The sequence below is a fragment of the Lepidochelys olivacea genome, assembly GCF_965140295.1.
Source record: "Lepidochelys olivacea isolate rLepOli2 genome assembly, chromosome: 10".
In the NCBI taxonomy this organism is placed as follows: Eukaryota; Metazoa; Chordata; order Testudines; family Cheloniidae; genus Lepidochelys; species Lepidochelys olivacea.
In genome coordinates this window covers 11,430,897-11,452,192 of record NC_140420.1, presented here as the reverse complement: position 1 = coordinate 11,452,192, position 21,296 = coordinate 11,430,897, and the positions used below count along the sequence as shown (strand labels likewise).

The 21,296-nt window shown below is 42.0% G+C and overlaps 1 protein-coding gene across 2 annotated transcripts in view; it reads right to left on the bottom strand.

Moving 5' to 3' along the window:
• IQCE (IQ motif containing E) overlaps positions 1-19,748 on the bottom strand; it is a 39,669-nt gene extending 19,921 nt beyond the window's left edge. Inside the window, exons 1-15 of one of the 2 annotated variants that reach the window (XM_084642363.1) lie at positions 19,515-19,748; positions 16,019-16,066; positions 15,194-15,236; positions 13,727-13,867; positions 13,107-13,241; positions 12,222-12,292; positions 11,359-11,472; positions 10,530-10,577; positions 9,053-9,123; positions 8,757-8,838; positions 8,222-8,271; positions 4,261-4,424; positions 2,846-2,901; positions 2,260-2,468; positions 1,068-1,172 (exon numbers count right to left, since the gene is read on the bottom strand). In XM_084642363.1, the coding sequence (XP_084498489.1) occupies positions 1,068-1,172; positions 2,260-2,468; positions 2,846-2,901; positions 4,261-4,424; positions 8,222-8,271; positions 8,757-8,838; positions 9,053-9,123; positions 10,530-10,577; positions 11,359-11,472; positions 12,222-12,292; positions 13,107-13,241; positions 13,727-13,867; positions 15,194-15,236; positions 16,019-16,066; positions 19,515-19,556 (1,379 nt within the window). In that variant the 5' untranslated portion in view covers positions 19,557-19,748. The remainder of the gene's footprint in view (positions 1-1,067; positions 1,173-2,259; positions 2,469-2,845; positions 2,902-4,260; positions 4,425-8,221; positions 8,272-8,756; positions 8,839-9,052; positions 9,124-10,529; positions 10,578-11,358; positions 11,473-12,221; positions 12,293-13,106; positions 13,242-13,726; positions 13,868-15,193; positions 15,237-16,018; positions 16,067-19,514) is intronic. The other variant, XM_084642364.1, reaches the window with a different exon arrangement.
• Between the last annotated feature and the right edge of the window lie 1,548 nt (positions 19,749-21,296).

Here is a 21,296-nt window from a genome sequence, read left to right as displayed (position 1 = left end):
CAATGTGAGATTTCTAAAAATAGCTACAGCACTCGACCCAAGGTTTAAGCATCTGAAGTGCCATCCAAACTCTGAGAAGGATGAGGTGTGGAGTATGCTTTCGGAAATCTTAAAAGAGCAACATTCTGATGCAGAAATTACAGAACCTGAACCACCAAAAGAGAAAATCAACCTTCTGCTAGTGGCATCTGACTCAGATAATGAAAATGAACATGCGTCTGCTTTGGATCGGTATCAAGCAGAATCTGTCCTCTGGAATGGTGGTTGAAGCATGAAGAGACATATGACTCTTTAGAGCATCTGGCATGTATCTTGCGACACCGGCTACAACAGTGCCATGCAAATGCCTGTTCTCACTCTCAGGTGACACTGTGAAAAAGAAACGGGCAGCATTATCTCCTGCAAATTTTAACCAAACTTGTTTGTCTGAATGATTGGCTGAACAAGAAGTAGGATTGAGTGGACTTGTAGAATCTAAAGTTTTACATTGTTTTATTTTTGAATGCAGTTATTTGTTTGTACATAATTCTACATTTGTAAATTCAATGTTCATGATAAAGAGACTACACTACAGTACTTGTATGAAGTGAATTGAAAAATACTATTTCTTTTGTTTTTTACAGTGCAAATATTTTTAATCGAAAATATAAAGTGAGCACTGTACACTTCGTAATTGAAATCAATGTATTTGAAAATGTAGAAAACATCCAAAAATATTTAAATTGTTTTCTATTATTGTTTAACAACGCGATTAATAGCATGATTAATTTTTTTAATCGCTTGACAGCCCAACTTTAATCCTACATTTCAGCTCTTCCACCATACTCCTCAGTCCCCCATCCCTCCAGACACAGAGATGTCATTCATACTTCAAATCATCTTCCCCCAAAACTTATTCCAAGATTATCATCATTTAGCCCAAACAGTTCTGCCCAGATATCTCATTTACTCATCGTTCCCCACATTTCTTTTGACATTCTTCATATTTTGAACCACTTAGTATGAGAACTGTGTCATACTCAACTTTATCAGTTCCTTTCAAAATTGGAATATGCCTATCAAGGTACCTCAAAGTCTCCTCTTTTTCACTCTTTTCTTTCTCCATCTCCTGCAGCTTTTGCAGCTCCCTCTCCAATTCAGTCTTTGCTTGCTGTAATTGCTTCACCTCTGAACTGTATAAGAATAGGGAATTAAGCACTAAGACAATGTTCATATAATTTGCATTTCAGTGCATTAGAGGAATTATTTGCTGCTTACACTTCTAATGTTGAATAAAATCTGTTTGTTTAAATTGAACAGGAATTTTATATTTTAAATAAGTATATATTTGTCCTTATAACCATACACTATGATATACATGGTTTAGATGAAAAAGGACTTTTTGCATGCTTTTGATATTAGGTCTTTGTCCATGTGCATCTTTGCACTGAAAGATCATATTAAAATACAGGCTGCTCTGTGCACACATCTAAGCACCTGGTAAAGTTAAGCTGTCTCTCCATGCACTGAGAAACACAATTACTGTAAGCAATAGCAAAGGAATTCAGCTGCTCAGTTGGAGGGTGAATGCCATAGTATAGAAGAAAATGAGAGGTATATTCAGAGGAGAAAATAGTGGATTAGGTCAAAACTTCTGTTGCAAAATTCTCACAGCAAAACTGAAAAAGGTTCACAAAATGATTTAAAGAAGAAACTATGAAATTTTAGTGTTCTTCAAATGTTATCTTGCCAAAAATGTCATTAGCCTTTAAAATTCTTCCGTAACAAACAGAAGTTTCCATTTTTGATGGTCAATCTTGCATTCATAGCAACTTTTTACAAAGCTGATTTGACAAAGAGTAGATTTTTAAACCTTTTTTGCAAATCCAGCCAAACCCCTCCCAAAACCTCAAATGTTTCAGATTTCTTTAAAATCTGAGAAACTTTTTACATAGCTCCTCTCATGATACAATATGAAACACTTCATACCTATGAAAAGACCGTCACAGAGGGCTTGTCTACACTTACCAGAGGATCAAAGATGCGGCGATAGATGCATCGGAGGTCAATTTACTGTGTCTAGTGAAACCCACTAAATAGACCACCAATCGCTCTCCCGTCGACGTCGCGTAGTGTGGACCCCGCGGTAAAGTAGATCTAAGCTACGTCGATTTGAGGTTCACTATTCACGTAACTCAAATTGCGTAGCTTAGATTGACTTTTCCCTTTAGTGTAGACAAGGCCAGAGACTGTAACATCCCAGACAATAGTCAGACTTACTATTTACTGGCCAGTTGATTTTGAAGTGCACTCCTATCACCTTTCAGTTTCTTCACCAACCCTCGGAGACGCTCACATTCTTCAAGGGGATCAGGTTCTTGAGTGGCTGGCTGATCCAGCTGTACAGAAGCTGAAGGTGGCAGAGCAAGCAGTGGTGATGTACCATTAGCTGATGACTGCAATCTGTTGTTCTCCATCTCATGTACTTCCTAGAGGTTCGGGGGGGAGGGAAATTGAAAATTTTCTCTTTCTGCTTCTTTAAGATATGGGGAGGAGGGGGACAGAGGGAGGAAGATACTCATCTGGTATAAACTGACTTCAATGGAGCCATACTGATTTACACCAGATGAGGATCTGGCCCAGGCTAGGAAAGCGGAAAGGAAAGCAGGATCAAAGGGAGATTAATCTTAAAGCCGCAGCTATACAAGATGAGTATGACACAGCAGAAAAGGGAACAGTACAGATAGCTGTTCAGATGTATAAGAGCTGATACTTGGAAGGATAAGGCATCATGAACACAGATCAGTGACTTTATGTTTTCTGCTGTACCATTGATAAGGCAGGCTGTATTATTTCTGTCACTCACTTTTTCCAGTTCTGAAATCCGTCTCACCAGCCTCTGTCTGCTCCACTCATTGTAATCTAAAGAAGGTAACAAGGTTTTAAACAAGAAGCTGGATTGGTGAGACACAAATCCCTAGAAAAAGGAAGCTTGTGTCCATTCAAGAAGGTCCACCTCATTGTAGGAGACTGAAAACCAGCTTTAGAGAGGATGACTTTGAAAGACAGAATGGTCTAGAAATGTTTGACATCCTACTCAGACCATTTCAGGTTTCAAATTAGACCATTTAAACCAGTACAGTACATTTTTGGATGATGGAAAACAGGGCTTTATGGAGAATGTCTTGTTCCTCCAGGCTCTCTGAATGGATAAAAGCATGGGTGTCAAACACATGGCCCCAGGACACTTTCCTCCAGTCTGTAATTCCCTCTGATTTAACAAAGGGGTCTGACCTACCGGTGCGTGCTGTAGCTCAAAGAGACTGGGGAGCTGGAGTAACTGGAATTGAGGAGGGAACTCATGCCTGATTGAGTACCCCACACCAGAGCTCTGGGTCACCCTCTTCCCTGATTCCTGCTGCCACATAGCCCACAATGCTCCTCACTCCCCCTTCAGAGAACAGCACCCAGAGGGGAAATGCCACAAGGGTGGGGGAGGGAAAAAGAGAATGAGGAAGACTCCCCAAAGGCAGTGGGGGATTGGGTTGTGGGTAAACAAAAGAGAGAAAACTGACAAATGGGGATGGGGTGTGTGTGTGAACTGACTGTGATGGGAATGCATAAAAGGGTAAATTAGGGTTTGTCTACACATACAGAGGTGCAGCTGTACCGCTGTAGCACTTAGTGAATATGCTACCTATGCCAACAGGAGAGCTTCTCCCATTGGTGTAGGTACTCCACCTCCCAAGAGGTGGTAGCTATGTCAACAGAAGAAGCCCTCACATCAAATAGCGCTGTCTACACCGGGGTTAGGTTGGTATAACTGTCACTCAGGGCTATGAATTTTCCACACCCCTGAGCAACGTAGTTAAATCAACATAAGTCTGTAGTGTAGACCAACCTTAGTGACCAGTAGAAGGACGGTTTCACAAAGGCATTTACTTTTTCAAAACAGAATGTAATTGTCTTCCAGTACGATCTGTAACTTTGCCAGCTACAGAGACACATTCTTCAGTCAGATGAGACAGCAAAATGTGCCCCTTGCTAGTGACTCCTGGCCCACAGACCCTAACTGAAAAGGTAGTTCAGTCCACTCAAGGAGCCAGTTTGATGCTCCTGGAATAATGGTTACAGACTGATTGCTGCCCATTTTCAGGTAACACATTTGCAATGCCTCTAGGAGGTGTATCCATACTGCCATGTAGTCTATGAACTGTGCCTCTCTCCTCCTTTCTGTGTACTGTGAAGCCTAGTTCCCTACCTTAACTTTTCAACACATACTTTTTGTTTTGCTGGAAGCAGGGGAACTGCTCAGCATTTGGTCTAGATCTGCTTTCAGGCTCTTATTTTCATCCTGTAGCTCCTTGATGTTCTTGGATAATCGCAGAACAGCAGCATTCAGCACCTTCAGCTGTTTCTGGGATTCTCTGTTCTCTGGAACGGATCTGTGCTTGGAAAAGGGGACAAGAGCAGGGGTTTAGGCTCAGACACAGCACACAGAGGCAATAACTACAAATGAGAAACCCCCGCACACTCAATAAACAAGCAGATTGGGATTAGGAGAGGGAAGGGTGAATTTGGGAAGGAGAAGCAATGCATTACAAGTAATTTCTAAGTAAGAAGCTATATTTTCAGATATGTTAGTACCACATTCAGTTATCAGATGCTCTTTCCCTTTGAAGGAAGTCCCCTACCAAGCTTATCTCTCCACTTATAAAGATACACTGGAATCAACACTACATAAGAAACAGACTTGGAGAATGCAGGTAACAGAGTGTGGTGGCAACACCAGGAAACAGACAAGTCAAAGACTACAATGTGTTCAAAGCCTCCAGAACTAGATGATGTTGCTTCAGTTTTTCTTTTTAATTATTCTACTGGAAGTACTGAAGGTAACTCAACTTCCATTAGAAGTGGTTGTAAAGATTGTTCCTACTACAGGATTCCTGGTGACCTGGAACAAACTACTCTGTACTGCTATGGGAGAGACCCAGGTTATAGAGCAACCTTGCCCAGCAAACAATGCTGAGAGGCTTTACGAATTGACCAAGCCCTGCCATGGCCAAATGACAGTCACAATGGCCAATAGATAAAACAGTCTGTGAAGAAGCCACACATCTCTGCGCTCTGGAACACAGTCACAATGACAGCCTACTGGAGAAGGGGAAGACAGTCATGGATATGGCATAACCAGTATGAAAAACTGGGCCCAAGTCACTCTTAAAAGGTCTACGAAGAGAAACAAAGTGAAAACAAACAACCAAACAAGGAAGGGCTTGTTTTTTTATAGGACTGCCCCAGAGAGAAAAATGGGGAGATGACAGAAATGGTACCTGCATCACTCAATGCCCATTATTTCAGGCAGCTGTCAAGATAAAATAAACAGTCACAGAGTGGCAGATTGCGTGGAATGGACCATACTGAGGAGCTGAAGGTTTTTTAACTTTGGCAGCAAAGGGACATCACACCCTCTGATGCCAGAGGAATTTAGTTATTGTTGGAGAAATTAAAGGATAATTGCCTAGTTCTTTTTTTGCACCCTGCTCAACAAAGTCAACATGTACTTTAAAGGTTTATTTTGAATACACATAGTTCTAAAAGGCAAGGGTATTAAGATTCAGGAAAGGAGAGACTAGACACACTATAACTTGAGTCTGGAACCATCCAGGCAGGCACCATAGTTCTGACCTTCAGCATCATTTGCTATTCCAGTCCTTGGCCTTGTGAGTAAAGACTGCCAGTCATGCAATTGGCAGAGACTGTCCTCACCATTATTTTTTTTTTTTGAGTTATATACAAATGAGGACGAGAAGGAGAACTGATGACTCATTTTCACCTGTAACTTAAACTGAATTTGATAGCCTTTAGCACTGAAAGACTACTTCATTAACTGATTGCACGCCTGAGCCAAAAGAAATGAAATATTTTTAATAGTAACAAACTAAATTCCAGTTTTTAATCCACCACAAATGACAGAACAGGGGAACAGAAGGAATATACAGTATTACCCATCCACAGTTCTGGTGGAATCGCATTGATTTTAAGCAGTTATGCCAAGGATTAAAATGGCCCATTGTGTTTCAGACAGGGAAGCACAAGCACACTCTGAAGTACTGAGATATTATCTTCCATGCTCAGCAGATCATCATCCGTCCTGTCTAACCAGTACTCTGCCTTCATCTTTCAGGTGGCTGGACTAACACTGCTTTGCACATCTACACTTACTTTGCTCTCTGAATGTAATTTTCCTCTCATATTACTCATATTCATGATACAGATTAAATTAAAATCATATTACACTAGATACTTTGAAAGCAACCTTGAGCATTGCCATATTGCTAACTTCATCCTACTGCACAGACCTTTCTCTATCGTCTTCATGATAGCTTCCATCACTGCTCCAGAATCTTTATTTTCATGTCTATAATCTCCATGGATATCATCTGGATAATTTTTAATTTAGAATTTAAAACTATTTTAGGAATACAAATTCCTCCAAAATATCTCCTTCATCCCTCCCCGAATATTCCTCTCCAATATGCCCATTTTGGAGAAACACTCCTGCAGAGAAGGAGTGGACATCACTTTGTGTAGGGGCCAGAAGGGTATTAGATGCTCACATCCCCCACTCACAAGCTAATTTGTTGTCTTGATTTTTCCTTTTAATTTTTAATAAAGAGACTAACAGCACTATCTATATTTAGGTAAAATGGAAGCAGTCATTGTGCAAGCTTCCTCAACACCATTTAGCAATTAGCCTCAAGCATGACCTACAACCCCCCACTATTCTTAATCCTATTCTAACCCTGCTATTATAATCCTGATGATTATATGATTATAATCCAGTTCTGCTGATTCTTAGTTTAGAGGGCAGGTATATCATACTGGTACTTTTATATATTGTAATTAGAGATGTGCCTGAGCTGCAAAGTTGGGATTTGGATCTGAATTTTCCCCAAATGCCTGGCCCAGAACTTTGGTTCAGATCAATCGCTAATTTTAATACTGTAATATTCCTAATTAATCATTCTCCAACTCCCTATGTGCCTTTGGTTAGGCAGGTGACACACTGTAACGTTATTAACGTTTTATATTTTGCCTTTGTGTTTTGTTTTTAGACTCACTGCAGTATGTTTTGCTCAGCATGCATCTCCTCTTGATCCCTGGTCCATCAGGGACAAACATTAGTAAACTGGCCTAAGGGCATGTCTACACTTCAATCAGGAGGTGTGACCGTAGATCATGTAAGCATATCTGAGCTACCTTTCATCTATGGGCCTGTCCTAGATCAAAGCTCAAGTGACAATAGCAGCGTATCTGCAGCAGCACTGGCAGCGGCACAGACTAGCTTCCTGACCCTGGGTACAGACTTGAGTGGCTAGCCCGTGTTCATGCCCACGCTAGCTTGTGCTCATGCTGCCGCGGCTTCACAGCTATTGTTACTCAAGTTAGCTTTGACCTGGCTAAAGCAAAGCTAGCTTGGGTATGCCTACATGAGCAGCAATCACACAACCAGACACGTCTGCAGAGACACTGCTCGATGTCGACATCCTAACACCTCCAAACCGCTACCATTGTTCAGTCTCAGTCATACAGCGGACCAATGCCTCTGCACTATTGGATTATTTTCACTTTCTTTATTTGCAGGACACATTCTAGAGCAGTCTACAGAAGTAACTTAAATGTGCATAAATCAAATATCCAACAATCTCTATACATGTAGTGTTGCCAGGAGAAGCAGTTCAATTTTCGGGGTAAGAAAAGGGATTTCCTTTTATGGGGAATAAATGCTAGAAATTCTTTTTTGAGCTGTCAGTTGCTCTGCTTTAAATGTTTTGCTTTGTTTTCAAACAGCGTTAATATTTGTTTTCCCTGTAAATTAAAATATATTTCTTTGTTCTGTTTGACAATGAGTGTGTTCTTTTGATTTAGTGTCTCTTCAGGGGGATCCTGTTTTGGTGATACAGGATGGGAATTTAAAACTCTAATTTAGGTAGATGCCTTATGTTTTCCTCATTAAAAGCCCATCAATTCAGAGTGACAGATCTACTGTGGAAGCAACATGGGTGTGACATGCGCACTGTGAAGTCAACAGAGGTAGTGTGGAAAAGCAAATCCACCAGTATCTGAATTATGAGACAAACAACAATTTACATACAATTATTTTCCATCACTTAGTATAGTATACAAAGTATATATCAAAAACATATACATGCACATGTCCCAAAAGAAACGAACGTACTTTTTCCCCACATCCTCAGATTTTGCCAACAGAGTTTGGAGACGACGAATCTGAAGTACAAAAGATAGATTGCCTTTACGGACATACATAGCTGGCACAGAAAAGACTTAGCTGTTGGAAAGCTCAGAATTCTAACCTATTAAGCAGTGTCTGGTAAGTGAAAATAAAAGTAAGATCCTTGTGGCATTAGCACAGGTAACAATGCCATAGCCAAAAATGAGAATATGGTCCTACTGGCACTAATATGGATGCTGTGCTCAGAGCTGTACACTATATTAGTTTCATTACTTGCCTCGTTTAATTAAAAATAGGTTTTCTACTTTACACCAAGACTTTTTACAAGTACACATAGTTGGTGCTTATATATATATATACACACACACACATACACACAAAACACACACACATCTACTTGACTTTCACACACAGGCAGGTGCAGCTGGGCTCTAAGAAACAAGTGTAAAACTGTTCAAGGTTTCTACCTAGATTCTATAATTGAACCTCTCCTCCCTGTTTACATGGGCAGGGGCCTCACCAGATGTACCTCCTCATAGTAGGTCTCCATAGCAATCCTCATCTCTTCCAAATTAGTGGTCTTCACTTGTGTCTGGAATTTGCTGAAAATGGAAGAATACAACAGTAACATCAGGAGACCTGATAACGAAGGAATGACCATTAATGGTTTAAAATATCTGGGAAGGGTATGGCGAGAGTCACATGTGGTTATGACTTAATTCATCTTTCCCAAGGAATCAGAGAATCTAACTCCGTAAGAAAATGGATGTCCAATTCCCTTATCCAATACATTTCCTTGCCCCAAAAGAGCCATACTTGATAGTGTTGTCTTTCTCTTTGCATTGCTGTTCCAGCTTGAGAATCTTCTGCTTCAGTCCATTGATTACCTACCGAAAGGAAAGAACACAGCTCATCAGTTCTAGAGAAATCTCATAATCTCCAGTCAGCATTCCTGTGTCCCAGGAATCCCACTTCATCTTTCTAAATCCATCTAATCAGAAATATTTAGCCATATATATAACAGGACAAAACAAACTGTAAGCATTACTGCTATCCTTAGAGGGAGAGAGTTAAACCAGATGCCTAACAAACAGCTAGGTTAAATATAACCACATTAAGAGCTGAGTGCAAAAACTACTAAAACATAAGTATACAGTCATAGAAATGTAAAGTTGGAAAGGACCTGAAGAGGTCATCTAGTCCATCTCCCTGTGCTGAGGCAGGACCAAATATAACTAGACCACCCTGATAGGTGTTTGTCTTACCCGTTCTTAAAAACCTCCAATGATGGGGATTCCACAACCTCCCTTAGTAACCTATTCTACTGCTTAACTATCCTTATAGTTAGGAAGTTTTTCTTAATATCTAACCTAAATCTCCCTTGCTGCAGATTAAGCCCTCTACTTCTTGTCCTACCTTCAGTGGACATGAAGAATAATTAATCACCATCCTCTTTCTAACAGCCCATATTTGAAGACTGTTATCAGGTCACCTCTCAGTTTTCTTTTCTCAAGACTAAACATGTCCAATTTTTTTTAATCTTTCCTCAAAGGTCAAGTTGTCTAAACCTTTTATTATTTTTGTTGCTCTCCTCTAGACTGTCTCCAGTTTGTCCACATCCTTCTTAATGTGTGGCACCTAAAACGGGATCCAATACTCCAGCTGAGGTCCACCAATGCTGAATAGAGTAGAACAATTACCATCCATGTCTTACACACAACTCTCCAGTTTATACACCCCAGAATGATCTTCGCCTTTTTGGCCACTGCATCACATTGTTGGCTCATCTTCAATTTGTGATCCCCTATAACCACCAGGTTTTTTTTGCAGAACTGCCGCTTGGCCAGTTATGTTCCATTTGGAAGTTGTGCATTTGAATTTTCCTTCCTAAACGTAGCACTGTGCACTTGTCTTTACTGAATTTCATGTAGCATGTAGTCACTAAATAAAAACATAAACTTTGATAATTGTATCCATTCGCTATTAAGGGGTGTGGGAAAAGAGGTGGAGAGTGCAAATATACATCTACTCTCCTAAATTCAGGGCTATGAATAAGCTGATGTACTGATGCAAACACATTTATCCTGAGGATGAGAAAAGGCGCTTTGAATTGCTGTTATTTCTAGACCTTTGTTACAGGTCTTCTATCTGGCAATAATGAAGACATCACTAATATGATTGCCTAATTAAACTGTATTGTCTCCTCCTGTATCTTGGATATTTTTCTATCAGTAAGGGTTCAGCTGGAAAGTAGAAAAATCATAGATGAAGGTGCAGGTGAAGATACAATTACCCATTTAGTATTGTTCTTCTCCGCCAAAGTCTGGGCAAAATCAGAGCCCTGTAACAGAAGACAACAAAATCAACTTAGTTGTGTTAAATTCTTCTTCAGCTTCCTCCCTGCAGATTTTCCTCCTAGCCTCCAGCCCAGGAACATGTTCTTACACTTATCTAAGGATTTTCTGTGCCATCAATCACAATAGTGACTAAGTGTTTCTCTTCTAGGCTCACTGGTCTTACAATAGGGTTTTCCTTCTGCTCTACGGGTGAGGAGTCAGGACCATACCTGCCATTCACTGTGCACAGGGCTTGGCTCCCCACCATCAGATAAATAACTCAGTAAGTGGGCTTAAATTTGCCATTAGAAATGACAATTATCTTCTCCTAAATAAACTCATCTATAAAATATGACATATAAGTTGTCCTTGAATTGAACTTCGTGCTTCCAGTTAATGGATAGGTTGGAATGGCAAACTTGGATACACAGAACAGAAATCATCTGGTATGGGCTGTATCTCTGTCTTAGGTAAGCTCCCCATTACTACAATTGAGATATTCAGAATAGAGAAATGATGGGCACAGGGGCAGGCCTGATTTAGTATTACCTCCTGTGCTCCCCTACCACACTTACCTTGAAAGTTCTTAGAAACCATATTCAAGTTGGAGTCATCATGTTACAGACTTTTCATGTCTGAGACATGAGTTTCCCTTACTGACTGTGAACAGGCTGACCTTTCAGTTTGACACTAAAAATTCAAAAACACCATTTTCACTATCTTGCACCAATATGGTAAACTAACATCCTGCTATCAGCTATGCTAGGGAAAGGTTACAAGACTCACCCTGGAAGGATCCAACAGCTGCTCAATTTGTCGATCCTTCCTGTTATTCTCCTCCTCCAGTCGTCGGATCTTTGTTTTCATCCTATCCCCCTCGCTTTTCTGAGCCTGTATTGTCTAAAATGGAACAAAAAAATCACAGGTTCATCTAGAAATTCTGCCTAAGTTCTCCAGGCAGAAGAAAGTCAGAGGCACATTGTAAGCTTTTACAATTAACTCACTCTTGGACACCAAAAGCAACCCAATTAAAATAGCCAGCACTAATGATGAAGGAAAAGCAAGAAGAGGACTATCACATTGGATTAGGACTGATTAAGAGGGAAAGTTGCAGGGTACGGAGAGGAGGGGAAAAAAAGAGACTTCAATGGCAGGGCAACTTTACTGGAGCCACTGGAACAGCCAAGATGATTGTCTGCCGGTACTTCCATCTCAGCTCCTCCCTCTAACCAAGAGCCTGGCTCAGCTTTGCCCAAGAGTCAAGTCCAACACCCATCTTGATGTACACATAGACCCAACTGGCTGACTTTTAATCATTAAAAGAATAATCAGGGGATGTTATGGAAATTCAAGTGGCAAAGGAACCAATCCCAATCAACTTTTTCAAAGTCCAGGTAGGGATTTGTTCAGTGTTTTGGGTATACTTCATGGCTTCCCACTTGCAGAAGAACTGACTGCCACACCATCAGGAAAATGAAATCTCTTTAAACAGGCATGGTTTCAGTACAGTCCTTACACCACTGAAGTGAAGAAGCTCGGTGGCTCTTCCAGGTATAGGCACCAGACCCTGCTGATCTGGTCAGGGCTGGGTACCCACAGACGGATGAGACAGATAGGACTTTTCTATTCAAGCAGCAAAGCAAGTGTACCTTCTTCAGTTCAATAATCTCATCATACATATCTTCCTTTTCTTTGTAGTCAGGTGTTCCAGGGATGTAGCCTGCAGAAAGAAAGACACAAAATAAGGAAAACTCTTCACAAAAGGAAATCTGAAACAGGCATTTATTTTTCTGAATGACAATCTCATAGATAATAAATAATGCTTCAAGAGCATGAATTTGAAATTAGTCAATTAAAAAAATATATTGAAAACAGAGTGTTTCAGCTGCTGCAGCTGCACCTGAAACCACTGCCAGATTTGGGGGGCAATTTTTTCTTTAAAAAATAAAACATATAACCCCAAACCTCTCTCCCCCCAATTGCTGTATGAAAGAGTCATACAAAAACAAGACAAACTAATGGACCATATAATGGAAAATACTGAAACCAACAACTTGCAAAGCTCTCTCAAAAGCCACACACTACTTTGGAAAAAAATAGAAAAATGTGTACTTCTCTAGCCTCATAAGTTATAGGAATCTTAGGAGTTACTTTTAACAAAATTTTCAGACAGAAGTGTGATTTTTAAATGTATAATTTATGGTTAAAGGGAGAAAAAGCAATATTCAAGTGTGTGTGTTCCTTTTGATTTTCTCATACAATCGAACTGATTTTTACATAGTAACATAATGTATCACAAACACTTTATAGAGAGAAGTAACAAAGAGAGTCAATACTTTACACAGAATTCCAGGTAGTCGGATGTCTTATGTACTTAAGTAGCTAGAAATAAGGAGAGCCAGCACCATGTGACCAGCCAGCTCACAGAGACCACATTTTGAGAGTTTGTTCTACGGGTTAGAATTAGAGGAGCGGTTGCCTTACCAAAGCAAGGACCTTAAACAAAACAATATTGCCATAGTTTCTGAACTCACCATTGCTAGAAGAACGAGCATGCTTTGGCTTTTTCATGCCTAGAGCTTCCTTTAGATATTCTGGAGTGCTGCTGGAAAGGTTAGTCCGTGCCTGCGTCACATCAAAGTCTGATTTCAGGGGCTGGCTCATACCAGCTAGTAATGAGAAAAAAACCCAGATAACTATACATTCAATTCACCCTGAGTGAATGCAACAGCAAAGCCCAGAACAGCTCTGGCTGCCTCTACAAACCCCCACTAGAAACAAGTACATCCAAAAACTGTCAAGAATTATGTAAGTCAAATTCATTCCTAACAAACGAACCAGATACCAACAAAGTAAATTTCAGCTAGGCATCTAATCAAGGACAAATTTCTGTTTGGAGGCATCCCAGAGCCTACAGGTACTCAACACTGAAGAGAAAGTTATACAAATATTGATTAACCAACAAAAATGGTCTTAAGCAAACTTTTAAATGTAAAATGTAAACATTTTAAATGTGGACCAAATGCAACCCTGGAGTAAACAAAATTAATTTATACTGGACTGAATGGAAGCTGCACCCACTTAAATCAGGACTGCATTATAAACCCCTATGAAATTTCACTTGCAGATGTGGATGGAATTTCTACAGTGATACCTTGCTTCAGAGATCCTAGCCACATCTGCCTTGGTGTTTTAACCATTGGGTTCTCCTTCAAGGACCTCCCTGTTCCCTTCAAGGACCTCCAAACTGCAGCCTTTTTAGGATACAGGTATGTGCTGGAGATATATGGAGATTCTAAGGCAAGAGAAAATATTTCAGTGATGCAAAATACCCACCATAGCATTATTACAGTTGCTGTCACAAAACAATTTTCTCCTTCTTGAACATAATCCCTGATACAGTCTTCCGAATTATCAAAATACATTCTATAACACCTTAAGTGCTTAGCTCCTAAAAATAACAACAAAAGGCAAGTGGAACACAGCCACATCAAAATAAGAAAAAAGTCCACCTTCCAGAAATAGCTGTTACAAAGATGAGTAAGTTTAGAAAGAGAGGAATAGTCACACGACTTAATATATACAGATATATTTGTGTGTACACTTTAAACACATCTATGCACCCATAAGAAATATACACACACCACCTAAATTAATACATTGAAATGATCTATTAAAAATCGAGTATACATATATGCACTACCTACACAAAAGATATTGTATGGCTCAACAGAAGAGAGCACTTTTATGTGTGCCAGTTTGCCACAGCCTTTATGACATCAATAAAAGCATAGTCAAAAGTGATGTCACAAAGGTCATGACAGAAATAAAAGTGCTATTTTTAAGACAAATTGACCATATAATCATAGGTAGTTCAGAAAGAGGAGGGTGTTTGTAGGTACAAAGAAAGGAAAGCACCTAATCAAAACCTAGCAAGTTAGAAAAAGTCCACTGTTTAGAAATATTATATACTAATTATAAAACACATAAATATCAGGTATGAAATACAGATTCCAGGAAGATAAATTGAATATTGGACAGTTTACTGTGAATGGACTTAAAAAATAAATAAAAGGTTTTATCTGCAGTTTACAGACATTAAGGATTCTATGACAACAGGGGGCAATTTCCTTAACCATGTAATTATACTGCTAAATGAAAAATGGAATGGCTTAAACCCTTCTGCAGCCTCCATGACTCACATAATCTGCAACCCACTAGGTCCACTTGATGTTAGGATGCACTGCTTCAGTACTTCTAGACCCCAAAACTTTGGATTTCTTTCTGCCCAGGAACAGCAAAGGACACAGCATTTCTCCAAGGAAATAAAAGGCACTCTGTGATTTTATCTGCAAACTGCTTGCCACCACAAGGGAAAAGTGCATTACTACTCAGTTAGTACCCAGGACAAGAACGCCCGGAAAACTGTAAACTCCAATCCAACTCCTAGAAAAGTCAAATGTCTCTTGTTATAGGATATAACACTCAGATGAGAAGGCTCCACATTCAATAGAGAATCACAGATGTTCTTATTTTGCGCATCTCTTCAAGGTGTTGTGTCCCATGGAGATAATCTCATTCAGGACAAAGAAGACAGAAGAAAAAATTTGGTAACACTTACTTGGTGACTTTGGGGGTTTATGAGACGTTTTCTTCTTCTGTTTCTGGAAGAAAAATAAAAATAGGCTTTCTGTATTCAAACTCTCCTATTCCTAAAACACCTCGGCAAGTAATCTGAAAAACAGAAACTACAGCTACTTCTAATGGGGAATCAGCAGAGATCTAATAAAACAATATTAACTCTTCTAAGAAACAAGACCGTAGTGCATGACTACATGTAGAACAAAAGGGATTCAACATAGCTATCCCAATTGGTCTAGTTTTACCAAGTCCAAATGCTACTGCAGCACGCTATAGCAAATGAATGAAAGTACGGTAAGTGCGCGCCGAAACAAAACAACACACCACAATTAAAGTGCTGCCCCACAATAGTGCATGCTACAAAGCCAAAGCTACCTATTTTTCCTCATTTATTGAACAACTCTGTGAGGTTTACCTGTCCTCTTAAATATGGGAATCAGCAAGTCCTTAGAGGTGCAGGACTATTACAGGGCAGAGAATGGGGCTTACAATTCCCTAAAAGATGGAAGAACCATTACTTGTTCAATTCAACTAGAGCATACTAGACATGGTATTGAGAAATTCACTGAATGTCATTTGCAAAGTGTCTCAGACCAAGCATGAGAATTTTGAAAGCCCAGCAATGTTTGGAATTACTGGAGCCCCCATATGTCAAATTCTTTGTTAGAACAATATAGTTAGCTCTACTTTCTAAAGTATCTACCAATAATCAGTAGACATAACCAGGATATGCTGTGTGGGATGCACGCAGATTCTAAGAAGTTTTTTAAGTGTTTACTAAAAGCACATTGATGACAAAACTCACCATCTCTATGTCAGATTCGTAGGTTACAGCAGACAGACTGTCATCTCCCTGGGGAGTAGATATGTACAGTATAACTTTTTCTGCACTCTAGATGGTTGGTTAATATATAGATCACCAGAACTTAAATAATACACCACAAAGCTTTTTTATAACAATCACTGCAGTAAATTCAACTGTGTACTCTTTCACTGCATTACAAAGAGATAATGTAGTTGGGAAAAATTTCTGCAAGATCTGACCCTAAAATGTTGAAAATCTGGGCTACAGCAACCTGGACTGCTTATTCACAATATCAGACAGTATCAGTAGGTGTAGAATGAAAAATCACTGCAGAGTGCTAGATCAATTTCAGAAAAGGTAGTAACGTAAGAATTACATATAAAGCAAATGAAAAATGTCCATGGAAACCCTAACATTTTCCTAAACTTGTAATAAAAAATCTCACTTCTCATTAAACAACATTTCTATTATTATTTTTAAATCATCACTATCTTTTCTCTGACAGCTTATGACAATGCTGGGTGAGATGGCCAGAGCAGTTGGCAGGAAGGCCAACTTCATATCTGCATGCCCCCTTTTCAGTGCCTTTAGTCTAATAAAAGAGTATGATGTACCTGTAAGCATCCCTCTCTCAAGTAACTCTGCATTTAATAAGTAGTAACTATTTTTCAGTGTTTGTTAATATTCTAGAGACAATATGACCAGAGATGCTTATATGAACCTTAACATTCTCCCATTTACAGGCTCTCCAAAGAGTACTGGGTGGCTAATTACTCCAGTATTAATACCTTAGCACATATACGCTGCTTCACATTTTCAATTGCAACATTAAGCAACCCTCACAACAACCCTGAGGCAAGTATCGCCACCCTCATTTTAAAGACAAGGAACCAGAAGCATAGAAAGGTTCAGTGATTTGACCAGGGTTAGACAGTGGGTTAGTGAAAGACTCAGCATTGGAATTCAGAGAGGAAGGACTGTCCAGTGGTTAAGGCACTTATGAGACCCTTGTTCAATTCCCTACTTTGCCACAGATTTCCCGTGTGATCTTAGGCAAGTCACTTAGCCCCCATGCCTCAGTTTCCCTTCTGTAAAATGAGGATAACAGCACTTCCCTACCTCGCTGGTGTTGTGAGGATAAACACATGAGACACGAAGGTAATGGGGGCCATAAAAGTATCTAAAATGGGTAGATGGATGGGTTTCCCATGTTTATCCCGTCAGATCACAGTACCTGAAAATAGCTAATGGTTTAACATGGCACCAATACAGAAAAGTACTCTCTCTTCATACTGAGCCAACGGATGATCTTTGCCTACTTGTCATACATGAGAATATCCACGACAGAACGGAAGTTTGGAAAATTTCAATTTCATGAGATTTTCATGTTATGTCGCCCTTGCTGTAAGGACCATGCAATTAATTTCCACTTGCTGCTGGCTTCACTGGCACTTACAGACACAGCTCTACAGATCTAGCTCATTGTGAGAAGCAGCAGAAGAGATAAAGCAGATTTTAAAGCATTGGCTGACAGGAAAGAAGGCAGCATAGAAAATATTAAGAACAGATAAAGCAGCTTTTCAGCCTGGCTGAGTGCAGGTAGGCACACATTTCATACACTATGCCATACAGTTTTTAATTTCCTGGCTCAGTGTTCCTAGCAGCATACTGACAGGTTATTTTTGTTATTCTTGGAGCATTTTATCACTTTGCTGGATATCACTGTGCAACTCCATCAGCTATGTTAAAAATTAGACAGGGAACAGCAGCAATGGGGACGGATAAACAAGAGAGGGGGAGAAGCAAAACTAACTAATGTGCATATAAATCTTCAACAAATAGAATCTTCCATTCCTGAAAACCTGCATCTCCTTCTCTCCTTGAAGAGGTTATACAAAAGGGACAGATAGAAAGACTGTGCCAGACAGTAATAGAACAGTATGACTTTCAGCATAGGAACCCAAGAAGTCTAAAGCAATGGAGGTGACAGGGAAGTAATTTTACAGATGAGGACACTAAAGCACAAACAGGTGAAGAGTCCTTCCCAAGGTCAAAGAGTGAGCTGGTGGCAACAAGGGCATTAGCACCCAGGAGCCCTTATACCCAGTCTAGAAAGAGTTTTACCACATATTTGTGCGTCCAACACATCTTACACACAACATTTTGACTGAACTGCCACAGGTTTCAAAACCTTCTTACATGGCATCTTCACAACGTGCGCAAACCTCGCTACAGTGTAAGGAGGCATCTACACTGAGCTGCTGAGAAATATTGTATCAAGAGAAGTCAAACCACATCAGTATCTCAGTGCATGACACTGTTGCCACATCCATTTAGAAAAAAACCCTTAACCCTGTCTCTTGTCGGCAGGGAAGGAAGAGCGCAATATCAAGGGAGTCTTCTCAGGAGGTGCTCAGAAACTATGATGGGTGCCAAAATAGGAACTGAGCTAGATAGCTCCTCATCACGCTCCATGATGTCAAAGCCCCTTGGTGTCACCACAGCATGCACAATCCCAGGCACATCATATTAAAAATGCATAGTGAGGTGTCATCACGATGCCCCACCTTTTGTGCTACGGGAGAGAAGGTTGTACTTGCCCCAGGGACACTAAGGTAGTGGGCATCCCAGTCCTACCCTTCAGCTCCCACAGCCTCTCCACACCACACATCTGCCTCGGTCCCACTGTCCTCCGTCCCCATCAGTCTTGGTCCTGTCCCTGGTCCCAATGTCCCCCTCCCCATCTGCCCTGGTCCCAGTCCCCATGTCCCCTGCCTTGGTCCCTCTACCTCCTCCCCATCTCCTCTTGTCCCAGTTCCACTGTCCCCTGTCCTGCTCCCACTGCACCCTCCCCATCTTCCTTGGTCCCGGTCCCACTGCCCCTCTTCCCATCTTCCCCGGTCCCACTGCCCCCATTCCCATCTTCCTGGTCCTGATCCCACTGCCCCCACCCCATCTCCCTCGGTCTCAATCCCAGTCTGTCCCCCCTCCCCATCTCCCCTGGTCCCACCGCCCCCACCCCATCTCCCCCGGTCCCGGTCCCACTGCCCCCTTCCCCATCTCCCTCGGTCCCAGTCCCACTGCCGCCTTCCCCATCTCCCTCGGTCCCAGTCCCACTGCCCCCTTCCCCATCTCCCTCGGTCCCAGTCCCACCGCCCCCTTCCCCATCTCCCTCGGTCCCAGTCCCATCTGCCCCGGTCCCGGTTCCACCACCCCCTTCTCCACCTCCCCCGGTCCCAGTCCCATCTCCCCTGGTCCCACCGCCCCCACCCCATCTCCCCCGGTCCCACCGCCCCCTCCCCCGGTCCCGGTCCCACCGCCCCTTCCCCACCTCCCCCGCTCCCGGTCCCAGTCCCATCTCCCCCGGCCCCACCGCCCCCTTACCCATCTCCCTCGGTCCCAATCCCAGTCTGTCCCCCCTCCCCCTCTCCATCAGGTCCCGGCCCCTCTTCCAACCGCTCCCATTCGATTCCCGCGGTCCTGTTCCCGTGCTCACCAGCTCCCGCTCCGTGGCCGCCTCGCTGGTCGCCAGGGACATGGCGCGAGCGGAGCTCAGGCAGCGGCTGGGTCGCAGGCGCCGCTTCGGGGGAGCGGGCTCGGCAGGTGCATGTCACCAGGCGGGAGGGAGGACAGGGCGGCCTGAGGGGCAGCGTCCGCCGGGCCCGGCCTGGATCGAACCCCCTCCCCTCAGAACTTCCGGGTTTCCGAGACCATGGCAACCAGCCGCGGCAGCCGCGCCAATACCCGGATGAACAGGGCACGGGACGCCCGGGCCAAGCGTCTCTGCGCCCGGCGTTTGGGGAAGCGGCTTCGTCACGGGGCTGGGACAACCAAGTGTTTGCTCGGAGTTGAGAGACCACAGAGCAGGGGAGCCCCCGCAGGAAGGCGCTAGGGAAGCCCTACTGATGGGGTTAGCCAGGCGAGGGCCAGACACCCACACAAGGGCCCCACGCATAGCGTCTGACCTGGCACCCAACATGAGGGACCCTCCCCAATAGGGCCATGGTCAGATGCTGATGATCTGATCCCCATGGGGGTCTGGTTCTCAAGGCCCCCCGCGGCACCAGACGCTGGCGCTCAAGGCCATGTACAGATGGCATCTGCACGTCTTCACGCAATCTGGCCAATGGCACAAAGTCTGGTCTTTTTCTTAAAGCCCCAGGTCCAGATGTCAAAGGATTAAATATGAATCTCAGCCCCCCACCAACTCCATGGGTGGCCTTGGACAAGTCAGTCAGCTGCTCTGTGCCTCCTTTCTCTGTCTGTAAAAAGAAGTTAATACCTCATTCCTGTGCGTGTGAAACTTAATTCATTAATGTTTGTAAGGTGCTTTCAGATCCTCTGGTGGAAGGCACCAGAGAAGTGAAAAGTATTATTGATATGGTTTCTATTATTCACCATTATATATTTTTTTCTTTCAAGGGTCGCATCTTGCCGCAATTGACACACAGATGATTGTGTCTACACTCCAAAATTTCCTAGTTACTACCTACCATCAGTTCTACCACTGGAAGTGCTCGTGTAGACTGCACTCTTGCAGCCACCAATGTGTATTTTTCCACCTTGGTGTCTAACCCCACCCAGAGAAGTTCTAAATGACCTTGTGGTAAAAAAGCCAACACGTTACTCATTTATGCCAGTGCTCTTATAGTTGATACCAATGGTGGAACTGAACTAGTAGTAGCAACAGTAGGCAAATTTTTGGGGAAAGGGTTATTGTAGACATACCCATACGTATATTTAATTTGCAAGGCCCAAGCACAGGACCTGTTGTGGGACAATGACAAGGGACACAAGAAAGCTAGCCTCGCTGCATTTAAATTACTACAACATTTAAATTACTCTTCTATAACTGGTTTCCAGATTCCACATTTCTAGTATCAGAGGGGTAGCCATATTAGTCTGGATCTGTAAAAGCGGCAAAGCCACATTTCTAGTGTTGATAATTTACACCCCAAGCTTGTGTGGGGATAGCGTTCTCTCTCATCAAGAGGGATAGCTGAGAGGCATGATCCCACACAATGCACTCAAGATGGGGCTCTATCTCATTTATTAAAGTAAGAATAATACAGTGAACACCAGCAAACCCTAAACCCAATAAAAAGAGCATTAACACTTACCTGATGTCATTAAATATCATATTGGGATGACAGACACCAAAGTAGCAGCCGTGTTAGTCTGTATTCGCAAAAAGAAAAGGAGGACTTGTGGCATCTCTAAGGTGCCACAAGTCCTCCTTTTCTTTTTGCGAATACAGACTAACACGGCTGCTACTCTG